Consider the following 22,609-nt stretch of genomic DNA (forward strand, 5'->3'; position numbering starts at 1 on the left):
TTTAAAGTTATAGCCAACAGACGTACTTTCTAACTGCTGACTGACTTTAAACGTTTAGAAATTATTTGCATTTGTCTGTAAATGCAGCCGTAAATACTTCGATGAAGCACGAAGACGTGGGACTTTAACAAGTTCAATATATGATCTTGCGTGGGTGAGATCTGACTTAAGTAAGTCACACACGCCTCGGGAGTTTCTGAATCTGTGGCATACAGTTACAGTTAATACACAATCTGGAGGGAGAGCGAGCGAGCGAGTAACCGTCGTACCTTCGAGACATCGCTGTTTCTGACACTGTTCTTGCTGCACATCAACACAACGAGCAGTCGTCGTCTATCTAACGAGGTTTTTCAGACTTCGAGGCTTCGACGGAATCGTCGCCAATGACGGAAGATCAACCGGCGTCATTAGAAACCAACAGAACAGACCGTGGATTGTCGAACTGTTTCCTGTCTCTACGTCCTCAACAGCTTCTCTTCATCTCATGGCTGACGAAGAGAAGCTGTTGAGGCGGCTGTGATTGCTAGAATTTTACAGAATAATGTCGGTTTAAAAGGATTAATTAATACTGTTGGTTTCATGTTTAAGTTTGGTGTTTAATTCTATATTTTACCATATAAATACAAGTTCTTACCATCATAAGTAGAAGTATTTTACTGTTAAATGAACAGTCTCTAATATAAAATACTATTTTATTCTGTATAAATTGCCTTAAAATGCCAATGTTGATGTTTTACTGTATAATTGACAGTATTGAAAATAAAATACTAAAAACTAATAAACACTAATACAAAATTCTTAAATATCACAGTATCTTACTGTACAAATAACAGTTATTTTTAAAAAACATGTTTTTACCGTAAAAATTGGCAGAATTTTACAGTAATAAATTTGGTATAACTGTTTTGTAATATTACGGTAAAAGGTTAGTGCTGTTGATTTCACATTTAATATTTTACTGTTAAAATACAAGTTTTTACCATGAAGAGAAACACTGTTTTCTTATATATTGACTTTGAAAATGCCATATGAAATACTATATTAAGATTACAGTATTTTGCTGTATAATTAAAATAATACTTTATTCTGCATTTCCTTAAAATGTCTTATAAATAAAAGTATGACTGTGTTTTACACATTTGTGACTCTGCAGCTATATTTAGAAATATTATGTTTACCGAGCAGCAGTTGTTGTGTCAGCGTCTCGTTCAGGAATCTCATTATCTAAAAGCGACAGTAAGTTCAGGTGTTCCATAGAACGAGGCAGCTCGGGTTATTTTAATGATATCTTGAGGTGAATGTACCGAGATAATTTAGGCAGTTTTATTCTTAGAGCTACTCGACTTGTATAGTCTCCTATGGATGTTCCAAAACAGAAGGTCTGGAAGCAGAATCTGACCAGAGGAACTCTTAACCCTGCATAACTTTAAGCCTTAATATAATGTGAACAGGTGAGTTGTATATAAATTCACCCTCAGTACAGTTGTCATGAACGGGGAAATTAGCTACAGAGACCAAAACTGTTTTTTGTACCAGGCTGTAAACATGTTTATTTCTGCTGTGAAGTGGGACATTTGAACATGGGGACTTATGGAGACTGACTCACTTCTGGAGCCAGCCTCCAGTGGACGTTAGAGGAACTGCAATTTTTTTGGGTTCATTTCATGGCCATGGAGGTTGCTGCTTGGTCGTGGTTAGTCAGTCGATTGGTGTCTTTTTTCTCATCTTGACGTTTCGTGAACGTTGTCGTCGACCAATAGTTGGGCGTCATAGTGAAGCAGGTTCTGGTTGAAGGTCGGATTCTCTCAGACGGTAGAAAAAGAGGAATCGCTGAGGTCGTGGACAGAAATCTGCTGCATTGTTGAACAGTTTTTATTCTTAGTCTCAGAATGAATCTAGGAAACTGTCTTTAGATATGAAAGGCTGTCAAACTTTAGTCTTTCCAAAGTTTTCTAGTGAACGTCGGCGTTGACGCATCCAAACGTTTGGGTGTCTTCTTTGTGAATCTCGGCTGGACGACGACCTCGTCTCATTTCATCAACACGTCATTCATGTCGGCATTGAATGGCCGTTGTGTAATATTTTAGTAGGTTTTTAGTCTCGACTCGTGCAAACAGTGACATTCGATAACGTGAACGTCGTCAACGACCAACGATCTTGTTGTAAGTCTTGGAAACTCTCGAGAGATCTTCAATCTTTTGGGTGTCAAAGTTTTCTGGTGTACGTCGAAACTTTAACAACTTTCTTTGAACGCAGTGTTCACAACCATCGAACGTTTGGGTATCTCAGTCTCATTTCAATGTGTTTGTTTGTCTCATCAACTTCTCGGCATTGACCGGCCGTTCAATGCGTTCAATGCGCTCGCTCGTGTTGGACTCAGTCGGTCTCTCTGCTTTAATCCCTCCTTCCTCCCCCTCCCGCTCCCCTCTCCCTCCTAATTAAGCGCTCTCTCTCTCTGATCCCTCTCCAAATCTCCTCTCTACCTCTCCTCCCTCTAATCCCTCCTTCCTTCCCTCCTTCCTTCCTCTCTTCCCTCCTCGCTTCTTGTTCTCCCTGACAACACACCGCGTTATGTAATCGGCGTCTCTCGGTATTACTGATGCAAATTCAAACATTTTTATTCACGTGTGATTTTATTTCCTCTCTCCTCCCAATCATCTTATTTCCCCTCTCTCCGTCTCCATCCATCCATCACATCCTCCCTCTCCTCCCTCTCCTCCCTCTCCTCCCTCTCCTCCCTCTCCTCCAGTCACCGGCGGTCTTGAGGCGGAGGGCGGCAGGCGCGGCGGCAGCAGCAGCAGCAGCCACGGCGACGGCAACCACAGCAGCAGCAGCTTCATCAGCGGCGGCGGTGGTGGTGGAGGTGGAGGAGGAGGTGGAGGAGGCAGCAGCAGCAGCAGCTGCGGTGGTGGCGGCGGCGGCGGCGGAGCGGCCCACTTCAGGTCTCCATGGCAACAGAGCGTGAACGTGTTCGGCTCGTGGAGCAGGCCGGAGTGTGTCGAGGAGCTGCACCAGCAGGCGCAGCTCAACCTCCAGAGCCTGCTGCAAGGTAAGGATGGATGGAGCTGGAGGTGGAGATGGATTGAAGGAGTGTGTGTGTGTGTGAGTTTGTGTGTGTGTGTGTGTGTGTGTGTGTGTGTGTGGGAGAGTGTGTGTGTGTGTTTTGAGTGGGTGGGAAAGGCGTGGAGGGAGGAAGCGGAGGCGGGTGGGAAAGTGTTTACATGCGTGTGTGGACTGCAATGATATGGGTGTGTGTCGTCCGCCTTAAAGGTGTGTGTGTGTGTGTGTGTGTGTGTGTGTGTGTGTGTGTGTGTGTGAGCATGCAGATATGCTCAGTGTGAGTGTGTGTGTGTTAAATATTCCCTCGCTATCATGTGTTTATATTGTACTGTACGGGTGTGTGTGTGAGTGTGTTTGATTCACCTTGCAGCTGTTATTTAAGGCTGTGTGTGTGTGTGTGTGTGTGTGTGTGTGTGTGTGTGTGTGTGTGTGTGTTTACATTTCTCTGCCTTGTTTTTGTGTTTTAAGGTGGAACGCTGTCGTTCTCGTTTCAGTATTAATCTCTTGTTTGTAGTGTGTGTTCAGGTGTGTGTGTGTGTGTATGCAAATGAGCTCTCGAGGGACCTCTGTTTGTTCTCAGGTAACTCTCTCTCTCTCTCTCAGTGTGACTCATGCTGTCTCGCCCTTCGCCTGGCTCTCCCATTAAAACGTTCACAGCAGGTTTTAAGATGAATGAACGGGGAGGAGGTGTGAAGGAGGAGGAGGAGGAGGATGCACGGGGTTATGAATGAATGAATGAATGAATGAATGAATGAATGAATGAATATATCTGGTCAGGGTTAGAGGCTTCATTTCCCACTGATAATCTTTGAGATTCATCTCCCAAATATGACGTTTTATTTTAAAAACACGGTGATTGAAATCATAAAACAGCTTTTAACAAACAGGGTACATAGAGCATGTGTTAGGGTCTATTTTCAGCCGCGGATTGATACACAATAGATGTTCTTGTGAGTGTTCGATTAATTTGTACAACGTGTAAAATGTTGGTTTATCCGGCTACATTGGCCGGTACCTTCACCCACAAACCTCACGCAGAATATGTCTGAGAGGCGTTCAGGGACTCGAGCAGAGACCGAGGTGTCGTCACGTGGAAATGACAGAGTGTCGTCTGCATAGAAGCGATTACGAGAAAGCAATGCGAGTGGATAATTCGACCCAGGGAGGTGATGTAAAATAACGAAGAGAAGGGGCCCCAGCATCGAGCCCTGGGGCGCCCCTGAGGACGAGCCAGGGTACGCTGGACGACCGTGCATTTCCTCTCTGTGCATACCGTCTTTATCTCCACCAGTACAGTATATCACCTACTACATCTTCCTCTGTCGCCATCTGTGTGTGTGTGTGTGTGTGTGTGTGTGTGTGTGTGTGTGTGAAGCCTGTTATTGTCTCAGACCGGCTGGCATGTTGTGTTTGATAAAAATAAGATGGATGAACTCAGTCGTGGGTGGACAACAGCAACAAATCTGTGTGTGTGTGTGTGTGTGTGTTGCCATTTCGTTTTCTGTTGTTCATTTATGCCACTTTGTGATTACGTGTGTGTGTGTCCGTCTGTTTGGGTGTGTGTTATATAACACTGAAGCAACCAGCTGTACTCTCTCTCTCTCTCTTTGGCCATCCTCAGCATCGGTCTCCCCGCTGGCCTCGGCTCGGTAAAATATTCATACTCTCTCCCGCTCCTCAACACTCTGCCCTCCATATTTATGAAGCTGGCTGTCGTCCTCCGGTGTTAGACGGATCTGCTGCGTTTTCTTGCCGAGATTCAGCTTCCCTCCGCCCGCCCGCCCCGCAGCGAGATTTGTTTGAGATTTATTTCTCTGTTGCTGCTAAGTGGGCATAACAGTGAAATCCGGCCAGAGTTCCCAACCAGAGAATAATTAGCAGGCAGACTGTTTGTGTTTTTGCTTTAATGAGCACTTCTAATTAGTCTCCGTCTGATTCCAGGTTCAACAAGTCTTTAAAAAGACGCCGCGAGCTTTAGAAAAGATGATTCAGGTGACCTGATCTGCCGTTTGTAAAGACCTGGTTTAAGTTTAGACGTCATGAAATCTTCAACGTCGAGACCAAAAATACAACTCAGCAGAGACCGTGTAATCCCTCTGTGGTAACCATGACTACAGCTGTACTCGAGTATTTGTACTGTAGTATTTGAACAGCCAAACATCAACAAGGTCGACAGCAGCCATGTGCATCTGGGATCCGTCCTGCATGTCGGTGCATGTGTCGTCGGCGTAGTGTTTGATTCGACTGTAGTGCGACACGTGAAAATTAACGGGAGGAAATGAACTCGCGTTGCAAGTCACAGCTCGCACATCAGCGACGGTGTTCAGCATTATTCTGTGACGTGTGTGAAACTGAACGTCCACGTCCAGGCTCAGATGGATTCGGATCATTCGAAGGTTTATTTCTCGGTAAAATCCTGAAACTCACAGGAGGCGTCTTCACATTTTTACCGTCTGCGGCTCAGAAGCTGAAGCTCAGGACTTCCATCACGAGTTACGACAGCGAGATCTGATCAAAGTTTTTTTTGGGTTGCCGTGTTAAAATATTCATACGCAGCTCTTTGGCAGTTATATATTATATATTTAAAGCTGAGCTTGTGATCCTCTGAAGGCAGATATATTGTATTCTACACAGGTTTATGATACCTCACTTGTTTCCTCTGCAGGCAGATTTCTTTATTTGTTTCTGCTCTCTGTTAATCAACAGAAAAATATTCAGACATTAAAACTTTTTGTAAAAATTATTTCAGGTTTATCTTGTGTCGTCCATTAAAGTCAGAGCGGCTGTTTGCACACACTCGTTTTGTGATTTTATGACGCTCACGTATTCGTACTTTAGCGCCTCCTCGGCGCTCACGTGTCACTGACATTCTCTTCAGTGTGTTTTTGAATTATATGGAGGACGTGTACGACAGTTAACGTTCAACTGATGAGTTTTCTCAGCGACGTCGGCCTTTCATGTCGGTGTGAAGCTCGTGTCGATTTAGACACTTTTACGGTTAATTGGTTGTGCACGAGAAGTCTGTTTAGGTTGTTTCATGTATTTAAATTTAAAATTTTATTTTTACTGCATTGTGTTGGTCTATTTGTTGACTTGTTGACAAGCGTAGCGACACGTCTATAGTCTGAGTAATTTGTTTAGATCATACGTCGTTGGCACAGAGGATGAGTGACCACGTCATCTCGTATTACATCGCATAGTATTGATAGTTCAAGTTTGTTGTTATTCCTTCGTTAACGAACGTCATAAAACTTTGAACATGCCACAGTCGCTACAAGGACAAGACGTTAATCTATTTCTTCTTCTTTGAGGCAGATTGCTGCTTTTCTTGTGCTAAATAAAAACTTTGATCCTCCGTTTGTCGACATTTAACGTCTTTAAACTTCACAAACAAAGCAGATGATTTAACTTTTCCAGTAATGGCGAGTCATTAAAAGCGGACGTGAAGACGTTGTTTGTTTTGTTCCCCGTTGGCTGATCAGAAGGTGGGTGAAGTCGTCGGTTTGTAAGATCAGAGGAATGTTTTCTGGGAAGATGAAGGCTGAGATGTTTTGTTTTTGATCGCCGTGCTGTAGCTCTTCCTCTGAAGTGTCACGTACAAAGAGTCGACCGCTAACTCAAAGCCGCAGCAGGCGAACATCTCAGATTCAACTATTGATTTTTTTTTTCGTGCAGAAACACAGTATGCATGATTCCTACAGCGGCCTCAAAGTTTGTTGAACGAGGGATGAGACTCGCATTGACACTCTCAGTGTCGGCCAACAGCTCTTAACTGTCATCTAAACTGCTGTCGGTCGCGCTGTAGCCAGCAGGCCTGAGATAAGAATGTGAGAATGTGTGTTATCCATTACAGAAAGCCACTTTGAAAGATAGAGAGAAGCTCTCTGTTGGTATTGTGGTGTTTTTTTTAGATGCTCTACCCAATTCTGAAGCATTTATCGTGCTGCTACAACACCCTCCACCCTTCCCTTAAAAGACTTTGGGGCCGCTGGGCTGCTGGGTTTTCGTTTTTGTGATGATGTTGGGCGATGAGGTCCAGTTTGGAGCCGGCGTTCGAGTTGGTCCCAAAGGTGGACAGCAAAAAACATTCAGTTACGGACCTGAAATAGGAAAGAGCCTTATCTAATGTTGGAAGCACGCTATCTATAAAGAGACTGTCCTCAAGTCCTCCAGCGTCCAACCCAACTTTCTTGTCCTCAAACAAGTTTGGTTGGATGTATCGGTCAACATGTATCACAATGTTGTTGGTTTTTCTTTTATCAAACCACAAAGGTGCAAACTTTACCTCATGTTAGGTGTTTACTTTAACCCAAAACCAACTTACCAACCAAACCTTAACCATCGAGTTGTCACATTGGAAAACCAGTTAGCTGAAAGGAAACTGCTAGCAGAGCTGAAACAAACAAATTGACCAGCAACCAACGTGACTAAAACTGAAGTCAACAAGACCAAGTGTCAAAAGCTGCAGTTCCTCTAACGTCCACCTGAGGCTGGCTCCAGAAGTGAGTCAGTCTCCATAAGTCCCCATGTCCAAATGTCCAACTTCACAGCAGAAATAAACATGTTTACAGCCTGGTACAAAAAACAGTTTTGGTCTCTGTAGCTAATTTCCCCGTTCATGACAACTGTACTGAGGGTGAATTTATATACAACTCACCTGTTCACATTATATTAAGGCTTAAAGTTATGCAGGATTAGGAGCACACTTCTAACAAACTTTCAGGCAGTAGTTTTTCAATGCGTTCATTCAATGCTATCATTGGTGCTTAGAGTCAGATAAGAGTTAGAAGAGTCTGCTCTGTTTTCCCCCAAAGTCAAGAACAAATATTCGCTTTATAATTTTATTTGGACTCTTTATAACCTTCGTTTTCAGTTTCTGCAGACCAGTGAGCTTCATTTTTATCTCGCCATATCTTATCTCCTGCCGCAGCACTCTCCTCGCTGCTTAAAGTGTCAATGCTGCAGCCTTTCTTCACCGCGGACACCGGAAGGTGATGTCATATAACCAACCAAACTTTAAAATGTCACAGTAACCCTTTAATCGTGTCAGACGATGTCTGAATCAATGCCAAACGGGGCCGATAAAGTTTCCCCGTCGGCACTAACTTGACTATAAAATGTCACAGCGGCCCCTTTAATTGTGTCAGGGGAAGGTCTGAGTCAATGCTAGCTGTTATCTACACGGGCTGATAAGGTTTTCGCTGTGGTCGATACACATTACCGAACAGGTGCGGCATTGATCAAGTGGCAGAGTGCTGATCCAGGAGAAACAGTCGTTTCCATTTTATAATCTCAAAGGTGGAATTCAAGTCCAACGTGACGTGACTCCACTTTGAAGATGAGGCTTCACCTCCAGTAAATCATGCGCCGTTGAAGGTTATGGATTATTTGTTTCTTGTATAAGAAACATTTGACGTGCTTGACTTGAGTCTGTGATGCCTTTTACATAAAGTTATTTTATGCAATTAGTTTGTTAAAGCAGCTTTTAATTTAGCCGGTCAGCATCCTCGTTGTTCGGCCTGGAGCAGTGTTTTTGTCTCTTGACGGGGAACCCTCTCAGAGCGTTTATAGATTGTTTGAACTTTTATTACTGTGTGACCTTTATGATACGGGACTCGCCTTTTTTTATATCTCCAGAAAATGAGTCCGTTTTTGCCAAAATGTTACTTCCCCCCCCCTCGCTGTGGGAGCTTTTTGTTAGAGTGACATCGCTGTGAATCAGACACGACAAACTCATCTGTCTTGTTTCTTTCCTGAGCATTCCTTTAGAGGATATAAATACAGGCTGACACACTTAAATGCTACGATCCAGAGACGTTTGCATTCAAGCTCAAATGAACCTGGCGCTGATAAAGCACAGGGCCGAGGTGACGGTAGCTTGAAGGTAAGAGCAGCTGAAGTCTTTGAATCTGTTTGGAAGTTAGAAAACTCAAGATTCATGACGTGAAAGAAGAACTGAGTTAAGACTTTTTTAATCATGCTTTGCACTCAGTAGAGAGGAATTCAATTATATAGAAGTCTGAAAGTTCTTCATCATCCAGGTCATCTTTTATGAGAAGACTTGCTTGTAGAAGACATTTTAACATTTAGTTCTTCTAATTATTTGGCTCAGTTTTAAACAACACCTTTAAAACTTTGCACTTTTTTGGTTTTCATGTTTGAATATTCTTTAATACCATGTGACAGATTGAGAAAGTTGAACCCGGGCCAACTTCTGCCGATCGGATCAATGCGAGTGCACGGTCCTGGCAGGTTACGTTGTGGTATGAATGGAAGATTTCAGAAACCTGTATCAACATTGTTTTGGTGTCTGCAAACCTTCAAACTCTTGGATCTCTTACTCAAACTGGACTTCTTGCCTTGTCCACCTGAAGCAACTCATATTGTGTTTTCCTTGCAATGGTGCACTCCACTAATGGTTCTAACCCAACTATGTTTGCCAGATCTGGCATGGATTTGTGGGTAAACAGTATGGGCTAAGATTCAGCTCCATTTAGTCAGTCAGTCAGTAGTATCTAGGCCAGTATTGGCTCCTTTAATTGACTATATTTAATTAACCATACCACTCGTTCTTCTTGCATGAGTCTGGCGTGTGTGCTAAGTGATTTTAGCCACTTTGGATTGTTCAAAGAAGCAGCTGTGACGCCAGATTTTCTTCAAAATGTAGTGTTTGTTATTTTATATGCCAAAATAATTTCGGCACAAGATCCTAATGCCGTATTATTTGCTCAAGATAAATTCAGAAAATCAGCTATACATCGGCCAAACGCTGAGAGGAGCTCGATAGATGAAAATGCAGAACTGCCGAACTCTCTAAACTTGGCACTTGCAGTGACAACAACAACAAAAAAAAAACTTATTATTGAGTTTGAACCCCAGAACTCGACTCAGGAGTCTTTATAAATCACCTTGACGATAAAAAAACATCAGGTAGTCATCCGCAAAAGACCAGAAAAGAGAGCCCTGTAATTGGATCAGAACCCTCCTCGCGGTTACTAATGATCAACATAAACTAGGCCGTCGACCGCCAAATCCGTCCTTCGAGGTCACGACCATCATTCAAACATACACCAGCCCCTTGTCCCTGTAATGGATTGATCAATCGTGCATGTTAAATCACAAGGACATGACATGGGTGCACTCAAACATCCGTGGTGCCGTACACGGACAAACAAACGCGGCGGCTGTGTTGAAAGAGGGAGGCATTGTTGATTTCTTTCGTCTTCCTGGAGGGGCGGGAAATAAAAGGGTGACCCAAATTTGACATGACCGGGGTGCATATTGTCAAGGATGGTTGGGTTCATCTATGAATGGGTGCACTGTACACGCACAAAGATGCAAGTTCCCTAAATGAGGGTGCACACAGTATACAGGTTAGTGATGCATGAGTGCTGGGCCTGCTTGTCTGGACAGAAGAAATGGGGGTGGGGGTAGGTCATGCTTCACCATTGAGTGTGTGTGTGCATTAGTGGGAGTGACCGGCATACCTTTATACCCCGCACACCAATAGCATCTCCTCCCTCCTCCCTCCTCCCTCCTTGGTCTTCCCAGCCTCCAGTCATGCACTCAGTGCTATCTGAAGCATAGATCTACAACTGTTTACCTCTCCTCTCTCCCTCCGCTTTAAGTGCTGCTGCTGCTGCCGCCGCTTTTAGTGCTCGGCTGCTGCCGGTCAGTGCACAGCAACTTTAACCAGAGAGTTTTTTTAATCAAGCAGGGAGGGAGTAACTTTGCAAGAGGTGGAAGGAGAAACCTTAACGTGAGTATCACAGCTGAAACTAGACAGACTTGTAATTGTAAGCAGATCCTATGTATTGTATGTAGAATCTTGAAGGTTCTCAGTCGTCCAGGTCGAGTTATGTATGAGGCAACTGGGCTTGATTGTGGATCCGTGAAGATGTTTTGACTCTCATCCAGGAGGCTCTTTCAGTTCTGACTGCCTTACCGGCCATAGTTTCACTTAGTTCGTTCGTTGATGTTGGGTCATTGAAGTCACCTGAGGTCCGGTGTGGACGATGGTCGTTGGAGCCACATGAGGCCAGGTGTGAATTGTTGAGTCTCCTGGAATGGGCTGCAGGTACAGCACTGTAGATGGTGGGAGAAGTGTTATCTTAGGCCTGATCTTCCGTTGAGTGATGGTTTTTCTACTTTTACATAGATAGCCTCCCTCACTCGTCTTTCAAACCACCTGTCCAAGATGCAAACATCATTGCCACTAAAAGAGTGTCCCTTTGTCCCTCAGGTGTCAGTGCATCGGACAGCATACACCAGGTTGTTTTTCTGGGTGTGAGGTGTCACAGTCTTTTCTGTGCTTGTTGAAGATCCGATACACCAGATAGGTAGGGGATGACAATGTTGTCCCATCCTTCACCATTAGTCCTGTGGTCGCTTTTCCAAAAGTTCAGTTGGGGTATCCACAAACCTTCAGTTGTAAACACAGTATTGACTAACTGTACTATGGATGCCTCTGAAACGTAGTAGAAAATTGGACTTAAATACAATATTTAAGTACTTTCAACCACTGAACACTGGTGTTACTTTCTCATGATTTGTAGTGCAAGAGGTTTATTTATGGTCATCACTACATTTACACCCAATGAGTGATTAGCCGTTGACTATTTGGATGTGGTATTACAGCTTCAGAAAACAAATTCAGATGTTTACTCGGTTGTTTGTGCGCTGATTGAACAACCAAGACACAACATGTTAATTAGCGAGCTGCGGGGGTGCTGGTAGGCGTTTGTTTTTGTTTAGTTTTGGAGAGAGAGAGGCTGGTTAGATGTTTCTCCTCAGTTCCAGTTGATGCTAATCACCTCCTGGCTCCTAAACTCTTGTTAGACACGAGAGTGAATGAGTGTATCTCCCAAACTGTTGCTTTAAATCACTGGTTCTCAAACTGTGGTGTGAGGAATCGAAGCCCAGTCTTGGTAGTCCTGCCTCTACTAGTCTTCGCCTTGTTTCCAGTCTTTATGCTAAACTCAGTTTACTTGGCACTTGGAGTTTTTGGCATGTTTGCATTGGCTTCACTTCTCTAACTGTGGTTAAGGTTTGGTTAGGTCTAGGTTTAAGCTAGGCACAAAACAAAGAAAACCCAACAACGTTGTGATAAATGAAGATACTTGTTGACCGATACATCCCATCCCATTTGCTCCCTGTGGACAACCAAACATTAATAAAACATTTTCTGACTACTTTGACTGCAGGAACAAACAAATCCTCAACTCTTCTTCATGTTACTCACAAACATTTCCAACTCTGCCAGCTTCTCCTTCCCTGTTAGTTCTGTTTTGACAGATTGGGCTTCATTGGCTTCATGTTGTGTGGATTTCCTTCCTTCTCCTCCTCTTCTATCTTCTTTTTTCTACACCTACTTTGTCTTTTTTTGTTTCATCTTCACCTTGTTTTCTGATCCTCGTTCCCCTTTTTCTGAAATATTTCTCCTTCAGCTGCCTCGTCTTTACCTTCCTGTACCTGCACACCTCTTCTTCTTCTTCTTCTCCCGCCTACGTCTTCTCCAGCTGCCTTTACTCTGTTCCTCCTCCTCTTCTTCTTTTTTTGACATATACGCCTTCCTCTGCCTCCACCTAATGATTCGCTGCTTCTTTTTATTGCCCTGTTTGTTCTGGGCACCGTCTCTCTTTGCAGTTTGTCCTCTTTTTATGTCTATTACCATATTTATTCCTCATCGTATCTCATATCGGCGCCTTGTTTGTTGCCTTATTTCATAACCTTCCTTCTCGAAAACCTTCCTCATCTTCATCTTCACCCCTCCGTGGTTCATCATTTTCATCGCCCTCCACCTCTTCATCCCCTTATCAGTCTGTTTTTACCTCCTGTGTCTTCTGGACTCTTGCTGACGCTTCACTTCTTTGGGACGCTGCAGAAGAGTTTTGGCTTCTGCTCGCTGTTTACTAACCGGCTGATCCTGCTGTTTTCGCATGCAGCAGTCAGGCAGTTCATAATCAATTATTTCTTGAATGCTGCAAAATAGACAGTTCTCTATCACGAGCGCCGGGTGTGTAATACGCCTCTATGAATACAAATGGCCAGGGACGGGTTTTCTTAAAGCGAGCGCTTACAAAGGGAAACGTCTAATCGCTTCCAAAGGAATTGGCAGACGCAGAGAAGAAAGTTTATCGTAGCATCATTAACTTCAGCTGCAAAGGAGAAAGAGTCAAACTTTTGGGAAGAGAAAACAAACTTTGTGGGTAAAACTTTAAGTTAAGAGCTTCTACGCTCATTAATTTCTAAGCCAGTAATAATTTGGTTTGTCAGGTTGTGAGAAAATCTCGTCGATGCGTCAAGTGATTAAAGGAATAGTGCTTTTTCGTTTTTCTTGCTGGGAGTTGATATCTGAGCTAACCATGAAGTCTGGAAACAGCCCAAATTAGGCAGAAACTTCCAACGAAAGTTTCTATTGATTTATTAATTTATTAACTGCTGCGACAAGACGAAGATCTCAAGAAAGATTTAAAAACTAGAAGAAGCCGGTTATGTGTCTTTCAGATTGTAATCAGAACTTTGCTCAAAATAAAAGATTCTGAGTTTGTAAAATTACGTGAAAATGTGCGTATAGCAAGCAGAAGTCACCCTCAGTACAGTCGTCATCAACGGGGAAATTAGCTACAGAGACCAAAACTGTTTTTTGTACCAGGCTGTAAACATGTTTATTTCTGCTGTGAAGTTGGACATTTGGACATGGGGACTTATGGAAACTGACTCACGTCTGGAGCCAGCCTCTAGTGGACGTTAGAGGAACTGCAGTTTTTTTGGGTTCACTTCATGGCCACGGAGGTTGCTGCTTGGTCGTGGTCAAGTCAGTCGTTTGGTGTCTTTTTTTCTCATCTTGACGTTTCGTGAACGTTGTCGTCGACCAATGGGAGTGCTTTGTTGAGGAATCGTTGAGGTCCTGGACAGAAATCAGCTTGAACAGTTTTTATTCTTAGTCCCAGAATGAATCTTGTTGTAGTCTTGGAAACTGTCTTTAGATATGAGAGGCTGTCAAACTTTAGTCTTTCCAAAGTTTTCGCGTTAACGCGACTTCTGCATTGGCTTGATTTCCCAGCTATGGAGGTTGCAGCTTGATTTAGAAGAGAATATTTAAAGAAACTGTCCCTTTAATGAGTTGATCACTTTATCGTCTGTTTCTCTTTAATAAACTTTAAATTTACAAAGTCATCTGCAGTTATAAGTCATCGATAAAGGATTCATATAAAAATCCATGTTCTCATTTTTACCATTTAACAACCTGGTAAGGATTTATTAACCGCCAATGAATGAAGTGTATCCTGCAGCAGAGCAGTGTTACACTAAATGTTTGTGAGTTAGCGTGACGTTTATTGGGATTAATGAGACGTTGGCGCATTAATTCCAAATAGAATAAACTGGTCAGAGTTTGTAGAGGCAATGCTAGCCTTGTATCCTGTGGCAACAACCCTCGACTTCTCTTCGACCCGCTCAAACAGCTCGCGTCCTCCGGCTCTTCGTTTCCTTGATTTGCCACATAAAGTAACTTAACTGTCGACATATGGTGGGAAATAAATAGTTCTCAAAACAAGGAGCCGACCCGCAACGTCGTAATCGTCGTCTTTGCTTCAGTATCTCATCGTCATTGGATGGTCTACCATCGTGTTGACGTCTGATATTAGTACATCGTCTTAATCCGTGTTGAAGGCTGTGAGTTTTGGTGTTAAGCGTATACATATAATTACACTTCACGTTGGTTCCTATGGAGGTTTTCCTGCTGTTGGCAGCTTTATTTTCGCAGAGGGAAGATGTCAACAGCAATGATCTCAAATGCCATTAAAAAACAGCAGAAAACCTGTGGGTGGGTCGACTGCCTGCCCTCGTAAAAACACATCATTATCTATTTTTTTCTGTATTTTGTGCTTCTGCTGCTGCTCTATATTAATTTCTATTCATGACTCCAAAACACTCCCACGTCGCCTGCGCTCGCTTAAATCCGACACCTGCCAAACTTTCTGTAAACCGACGTTTCTGAATGTGTTTAGCAGGCGTGCAGGCTCCGCAGTCTGCTCTGAGTCTTAAGGCCTTTACAGCTTGCAGAGTTTGAAAGCAGATGCAGTCACCCTGTGAATTCTAGTGTTTTACCATATGGACGTGCTGCAGGAAGTCCAGCAACTCGCTAAAGTGAAGGCGGGATTGTTCAGGAGGTCTCGGACTGAGAGAAATAAAGATACGCCACAGAAAAGAGTTTTTCACACTTTTTCTCTTTCTGTCTGTAAAGGAATTTATTTGATTTAAAGAAGCATCTGTGTCATTCTTCTGGAAATGTAGCAAACACGTTCTCCCTCTTTTAGCTCCGTTTTTGGTCTCCACCAACTCCTGAGGGAAATATCCGGCTGTCGAGCTGCTAAGCGCTCCACTGCGTGGTGCAATACGTATGATCAGAGAAATCCTTCTTGCCCTTTCCTGACACGAGTTGCTCACGGTGTCCGCCAAAAACAGAGCAGTTGCGTATTCTCTGTGGGGAGAGCTGCAGCAACAGCAACTAACACCGAGCTCACAGTCAGGCAGCCCAGCTAACAAACTGAGCTAACAGCAGCTAACAAACTGAGCTAACAGCAGCTAACAAACTGAGCTAACATGAGCTAACAAACTGAGCTAACCGCAGCTAACAGCAGCTAACAGACTGAGCTAACATGAGCTAATAAACTGAGCTAACATGAGCTAAGAGCAGCTAACAGACTGAGCTAACATGCGCTAACAGCAGCTAATAAACTGAGCTAACATGAGCTAACAGCAGCTAACAGACTGAGCTAACTTGAGCTAACAGCAGCTAACAAACTGAGCTAACTTGCACTAACTTGAGCTAACAAACTGAGCTAACATGAGCTAACAGCAGCTAACAGGCTGAGCTAATATGAGCTAACAGCAGCTAACAAACTGAGCTAACATGAGCTAACAGCAGCTAACAAACTGAGCTAACTTGCGCTAACTTGAGCTAACAAATTGAGCTAACATGAGCTAACAGCAGCTAACAGGCTGAGCTAACATGAGCTAACAGCAGCTAACAAACTGAGCTAACATGAGCTAACAGCAGCTAACAGACTGAGCTAACATGAGCTAACAGCAGCTACAGCTGTCAGCAGTTTACTTCACTGTCCATCATAAACTCTGTAAATCACAGAGAGTTGAGGCGGAGCAGCCGGAGGACATCAGAGGGAAAACCAGAAAACATTTCCTCCATAAAATATGATCCAGTTTCACCAGAATCAGTGAAATAGTTGCTGCTGTGTGACTTAGTGCCGTAAAGCGTTACGTACTTCTCCCGACCCGGAGCCCAAAGTTACATAGTGTGAGAACAGACGTACGAATGACAGAGACACCGTTCACCTGATCACAGGTCAGAGTGGATCAGCAACATTTGCTGGTTGCACACACACACACACACACACACACACTGATGCTGAGTTGTCTTCCACCCCCCGTTTGTGTCGCTAGGCAACCGTACACCACCGGGAAAAGAATCCATATTGTCCCGAGAAGCAAGTTCAACCTAAAAACTCTACACCTCGCTGTCAGCGGGATGATGTGTGTGTGTGTGTGTGTGTGTGTGTGTGTGTGTGTGTGCGTGTGTGTGTGTGTGTGTGTGTGTGTGTGTGAGGGCTTTAGCCATCAGTGGGGAGTGTGTCGGGTTTTGGGGTAAAGGATTGGCTGAGGGGTTTGAGAGGGGGAGTGTATCTATATGTGTGTGTGTGTGGAGGGAGAGAGAATAAGGGGGGAGGTTGGGGTTAGGAATCTGTTTACAATGGCCTGAGGGAGATTCGTCTGAGCTGCCAGAGAGCCAGAAACATTCAGACACCGAGGAGGAGAAGGAGTCCGAGACGAGAGGAAGAAAGAAAAACAGAAAGAGAGACGAGGAATTAATGAGGAACTCATGAGAGGGTTAACTCCAAACTTCAGGAGTCCTTTTAGGCTCCTCGGCAGAAGTTGCGCTCACAGGAGGGGAAACTGCAGGGTGATGCAAAGCAGCTCTCAGCCGTGAAAACAGGATATCTGCTGTGTGTGTGTGTGTGTGTGTGTGCAGAGAGTTTAAACTCACACACTCGTTTCTTTCTGTCTGCAGACTTTGAGGAGCAGTTATACGACACCAAGCTGACCGGTCAGACTTTCCGGCATCCGTCCTCGCAGAGCTCCGACGACACGTCCACCTCGCTCAGCCGGTCGCCGATCTCCATCAACAACAAGAGACCCGACTTCATCTTCCTGGTAAACACATGATAACACATGTAACCCTTTCAAAATAAAGCACGCTGTCATGTCATTTCTCTTTATCGAAGCCGGCGCTCGCTCACTCTCATTCACCGCCTTGGTCGCTCAACCGCTGCGCGACACAAACCAAGCAGTATTAGAGTTACTTTAACTTGAATTTGAGTCGTACTTTCACAGTATTATGAGTTTAAATTCATTTATTTGGTGGTTCAAGTGTTAAAGCATGAGCTAAAAAAATAAAAATGTCCCCTGTTGGCTTTCCAGTCCCTTGTTGGTGAATGTGTACTGATGGCAAAGTCCACAGTTGGTGAGGTACCCAAGTACACACACACACACACACACACGTATGTTATTTAAATATCAGGCTTAAACAAACTGAACATTTGTTTGTCTCCAGAGATAAATCCACCTCTTGTCGTCTTAAAACTGTGAACTTTATTTCTGCTCTACAGCTTCTTTCAACATTCGACACTCGAGGACTTGCTGAAGGATCGTGCTCTCCTAAAGTCGCTGTACCGTCGCCTTCCCTTCATTTTATTAATTTTTATTTCAACCATCAGTAATCTTTTGATTTTACTTGGCAGGACGATGTATCTTTATGTAATTACAGTTCTTCAGACTTTGATCCAGTGAAAAACCACAGATCTTTTTTTAAGTGTTCCTTCAACCGTTGAGAAAATTCTCCTCCTTCTTAAACTTAATAAGCTTTTTGAAATCTCTCTGGGATAAGATGGAGAAAAAAAATACAGAAGACAAAAGACTGACAGAATACGATGCTTTCATCACCAAACTCACTCCATAACAAGAAAACGAAGCAGTAGAAATTAAAATCGATGTCCGTAATGTAGTTGGACACTGAGAATAACAATCCAAGGCAGGAAAGCTGCCAACACATAGGTCACCCGGCTCCATAATGAATATTTATGGCACAATATGTAGAATTTAAATACTTCAGCTGACAGATCTGGACGTGAATGGACCTGGTTTTCATCTGTGGTGCTGTAGCTTCAGCCTTTAATCGGAAACACAATGCAGTAACATAATTCCTCTCTCGCGGTCGCAAATTACTATTTCAGTGTCACCGAGCTAAAAAATCGTGTTGTGACAAATTGCAGTTGTTCTATAAAACAGGCCGTGCCGTACGTCCCGCCCCCTCGCTTCAGATTTGTCAGAGTTAGTCATCGTCCCCTTTTTTTCACGCTCTCAGCAGGTTTCTGTAAACAGATCAGTTAGTGTCAGATGGAAATATCACAAATACTCGCGCTCATTCAGACTCCGACTGATTCATTGTTGTGTTACGTTGCACTGCAGTGAGTTCTCTGTCCTTCGCTGTTAATAGTTCTCAGGATATTTCCCCAAACTGTGTCATTACGGCAGCTCGATGGACTCCCACAGTGATTTTACTGCAAAATGGCTGCACATTTCCTCTCTCTCTGTGTTTGGGCTAATTTCAATTAGAGCTTTGGACGATTCCCACGAGACCGTTTTGGATTTTGACTTCACAGTTGAGTTTTTTCCTGCATTGCAGCAGTTTCGGTGCTTTGCTTAAGGGCTCTTTGGCAGCGGCGCGTTGATACCTTAGATTTAATAGCAGGCGGCTGACGGATTACCAGTTGCCTCCCAGCGGGGATTACGCCTTCCTATCTGCAGCAGGAACCGAACCAGCGACGTCTCTGCCGGCTGTGCGGATCTAAACAGATATTTCTCATAGTTCCTTCCGCCTGTATAAAAAAACAACAAGTCGAGTGAAAACGAGACGTGTTTATTTATTTATTTCCACCCCTCACCTCTTATCTACTTACCCTTCCTCTCGCTGGCATTGAAGCAGCTTAAAGAGGACGAAACTAAATTTATTCTGGTAAGAGTAGACGACCTCCGTCAGGCTGTCTCGTTTTCGGTTGTATTGAATTTAAAGTTTGTTTGTTTGGGTTTTTTCTTTGTGTGTGTCTGAACCAATAAAAAGCTTTAAAAGAACTTTTAAAGGAATTGACGCAACAAAATCAGAGATGATTGAAACTGAGCAAAGATATAACCAAGAGGACATCGACTCAGATTGGGTTAATTGTGATTTCATTGACTGTTATACAGTTTAATTTAGTAACAAGAAAAGAAGTGGCTAGAAATAATTGGGATTTTGTGTTTTTAAGCATTTTAGACCACCGAAACAATTCTTCTTCCATTACTGTCATTGATAGAGTAGATATATTTGGTCTCCAAACAGACACAGTCTTGGCGATACAGGTACCACCTCGCCTCATCTGTTACAATACTTTATTTTATATATGTATACCAGTTTACATCCCCAAATTACACGTACAAACCTTTTAGTGAGCACGTTATATGTACTTTAAAAGTGTTTTTCCGGTATTCGATAAAATATTCAACCAATCACATCCAGGTCTTGCAGGTTTTTTTACACATCTTCTCGTAATCTGTTTTGTAAATATGTGTTACACCAGGTAACTTCCATCGTTGGATTTTTGTGCTGATTGAATTCGAGTGTTTTGTTGCCTTTCAGCTTGTTGTTTTGGTTTTCACACCTGCAAACCTTATCGTTGGTTTCCAACAACTTTCTGTACAATACCACTTCAGCAAACAGTAAACAGACACAAACAACGAGTGAATATTTTGCCTTACGCGTCTCCAAATCGAAGCTTACGTCGCTCTGAATCTGCTGGATGTGTAAATAGTCGAGATTATTCTGTTTGTAAGGTGATTATGTGTTAACAGCTTGTTGCCCCAAGTGGCCGAAAAGAATCAATTAATGTAGGTGTAAGGCTGTGTTAATGAAAACACCACTCTCCTGGTTTTTATGTGATATTACAGCCAACACACTTAAAGGAAGTTCAACACACACAAATGTATTTCGAGAATGTCAGGTCAGGTTCAACATCGTCTAAGAACTCCCTTTCTTCTTCTTCCTCCTCTAGCCGGCGTCCAAGCAGCTCTACGAAGATGAAACCACCTCCTCTGTGTTTGGACTGAGGTCCATGACCGACCCGTCTCCCTCCCCGACCCCGTCGCCTTGCGGTTCGGATCGCCCTCAGCTGGGTTGGAGTAGTAACAACAGCAGCAGCAGTACCGCCACTTCTGCTACCGTAGGACCGCCGGTCGCAGAGAAACCACGCTGGCACTTTGGGAGACGAACGCCGGGTCACTTTATACCGCTTGACGTCACGGGTAGGTGGACGAGAGATTAGTTCTTTATTGAGGACTTCTGCACGTACTGTACCTCTTTATCCCTCCTAAAATTAATCGTGTGAACACAAGAACATCGAGGACGTAACCTTTCTGCTGCTGTGTTCTTTGTGATAAAGAGACATTCAGAAGTTGCTGATGTGAAGGTTCCTCTCCGAGGTGAAGGATGTGTTTCTGAAGGCTTATTTTTTTGTATGTTGCCCTTTTTGTGTAGATCACTGTAGGGGAGAGACAGGAAAGGTGATGATATACAACAGATTCCTTGCAGGTGGGATCATATGCATCAACTGAGCCTCCGGGATGTTTTCACCGTAGGTAGCGCCGCATGGAAATCCTTGACGAAAATCAGTATAGACAGGGTGAAGCCTCCTAGTTCTTGCCTTAGAAGTCGATGCTCTGGCACAGCTGCAGTATCTCGGGGAATTCATTAATGTTTCATGGCCTGGACTGATCCGGAGCCATCAAAGTAGTAGAAGAGTTTACTGTATTTAAATGGGTACATGTAAACACAGGCAGCTCTGGCTGTCTGGTTGTTATATTCGATGGTGGTACTAAATTAGATTAACTGTTTGATGGCTCTTCAGAAACTTGTGGGTGGCGTCTTGAATGTTACAAACAAACCAGATATTTTAGGTTTAAAACGAAGAAATTCTGATTAATTATAACAAAAGGAGGTGAGGTAAAAGAATGAAATTCACAAACACAAGTGCAACAAGAAGACCACAAAGATCCTGCAGGTCTCTAGATCTGCATACACCAAAACTCTACAAGCAAACTTAGACAAAGGGTGGGCAACAGTAGTAAAAGAAAACCACTGGTCCATTATCCAAATATGACCACTGATGGAGCTAACGTTACCATAGCAAGATAGCAGCCACATCAGGCAACTAATGAGCTGCTAAGGTCACGTCAATTACTTTCTTGGACAGGAAAAGGTGGAGATAGACCAGGGTGCCCCTCATTTATCTTTAGTTTTAGTTTAAAAGAAGTGGAGGTGTGTACAAACATCCATCCATTCATTTCTTTTCACTTATCCAGCGTCAGGTCGTGGTAGTTTAGCTGTTTAGATGTTCTAGCATTTCAGCTCCTCCTGGGGGATCCAGGGGCCTTTTCAGGCTCGTTTCAACAACAAGGGGACGGCAGCTCGACTGCAAGCTCCCTCCGGATGTCCGAGCTCCTCTCAAAGGCTGAGATTGCGGCCTTGTATCCGTGATCTTATTCTTTTGGGAACTAGTACTAAGTTTATGACTATAGGTGAGGGTTGGAACGTAGATGGACTCAAGAGCTTTGCCTTCTGGTTCAGCAGTCCAAGATCTCAACACCGCCCCAACCCACCGGTCCATTTTCACGATGACTCGTGATACTTAGACTCTGTCTCTTGGGGCATTCTAGAAACCTTCAAATAAAGTTTCCCCCTAAGAAAATAAATGACATTTTAAATTTGACCTAAATCGACATTACTCAAATAAAACTCGCATCATAAAACAGATGCTCGGCGTCACCGTTTTGTTCCCCCTGCATGCAGACTTCCTTTCGTTGCATCCTTTGAAAGTCATAACTCAGAGCTCGCACTGCGTGACGTCGACGCCGCAGTACTTCCACGCACATTCGCGACACAAGTCGAAAAACGAGATTCGACGTGGAAACATTTTCTTCTTGTGAGCTGTTCGCATATATACCGCTTTCGATCGCCTCTTGCACAGTCGGTCAGCTTTGCTTGTGTGTGTGTGTCTGTGTGTGTGTGTGTGTGTGTGTGTTAGTTAGTATGCCGTGGTCATCCTCTGCAACATCGTCCTGACACTCCTGCTTCCTCTCTTGTTTACTTTACGTGCATGTATGTGTGTGAATGTGCACGTGTGTGTGTGTGGTTCGGGGTTTTTGGCATAGCAACTGCTTCGTCACTGGGTGCCTCCTCCTCCTCCTCCTCCTCCTCCTCCTCCTCGTGCATATCCATCTATAGTTTAATATCTCTCTGTCTCTTTGTCTTCCTTTCTGCTGCTCTCTCTCTCTCTCTCCCCCCTCTGTCCCTCCCTCACCCGCCGTGTAGAGGAGTAGAAGGTCAGGTATAATGATGCACGCCTGTGGCGTTGTACTTGGTGGGTATTCACTTCCTTCG

At 43.7% G+C, this 22,609-nt stretch overlaps 2 protein-coding genes across 2 annotated transcripts in view; one reads left to right on the plus strand and one right to left on the minus strand.

The window, feature by feature from the left end:
• Positions 1-22,609, minus strand: part of LOC104935020 (butyrophilin-like protein 2) — a gene marked incomplete at its 3' end in the record, with an annotated part of 550,859 nt that overhangs the window by 139,667 nt on the left and 388,583 nt on the right. The gene's annotated exons all lie outside the window — the stretch shown is intronic.
• The window catches only part of nhsl2 (NHS-like 2), a 34,442-nt gene continuing 14,716 nt past the window's right edge, over positions 2,884-22,609 (plus strand). The window contains exons 1-3 of the mRNA XM_027287546.1: positions 2,884-3,049; positions 17,150-17,292; positions 20,226-20,475. Coding sequence (XP_027143347.1) covers positions 20,286-20,475 — 190 coding nt within the window. The 5' untranslated portion in view covers positions 2,884-3,049; positions 17,150-17,292; positions 20,226-20,285. The remainder of the gene's footprint in view (positions 3,050-17,149; positions 17,293-20,225; positions 20,476-22,609) is intronic.

The sequence above is a fragment of the Larimichthys crocea genome, chromosome XIV, assembly GCF_000972845.2.
Source record: "Larimichthys crocea isolate SSNF chromosome XIV, L_crocea_2.0, whole genome shotgun sequence".
Classification (NCBI taxonomy): domain Eukaryota; kingdom Metazoa; phylum Chordata; class Actinopteri; family Sciaenidae; genus Larimichthys; species Larimichthys crocea.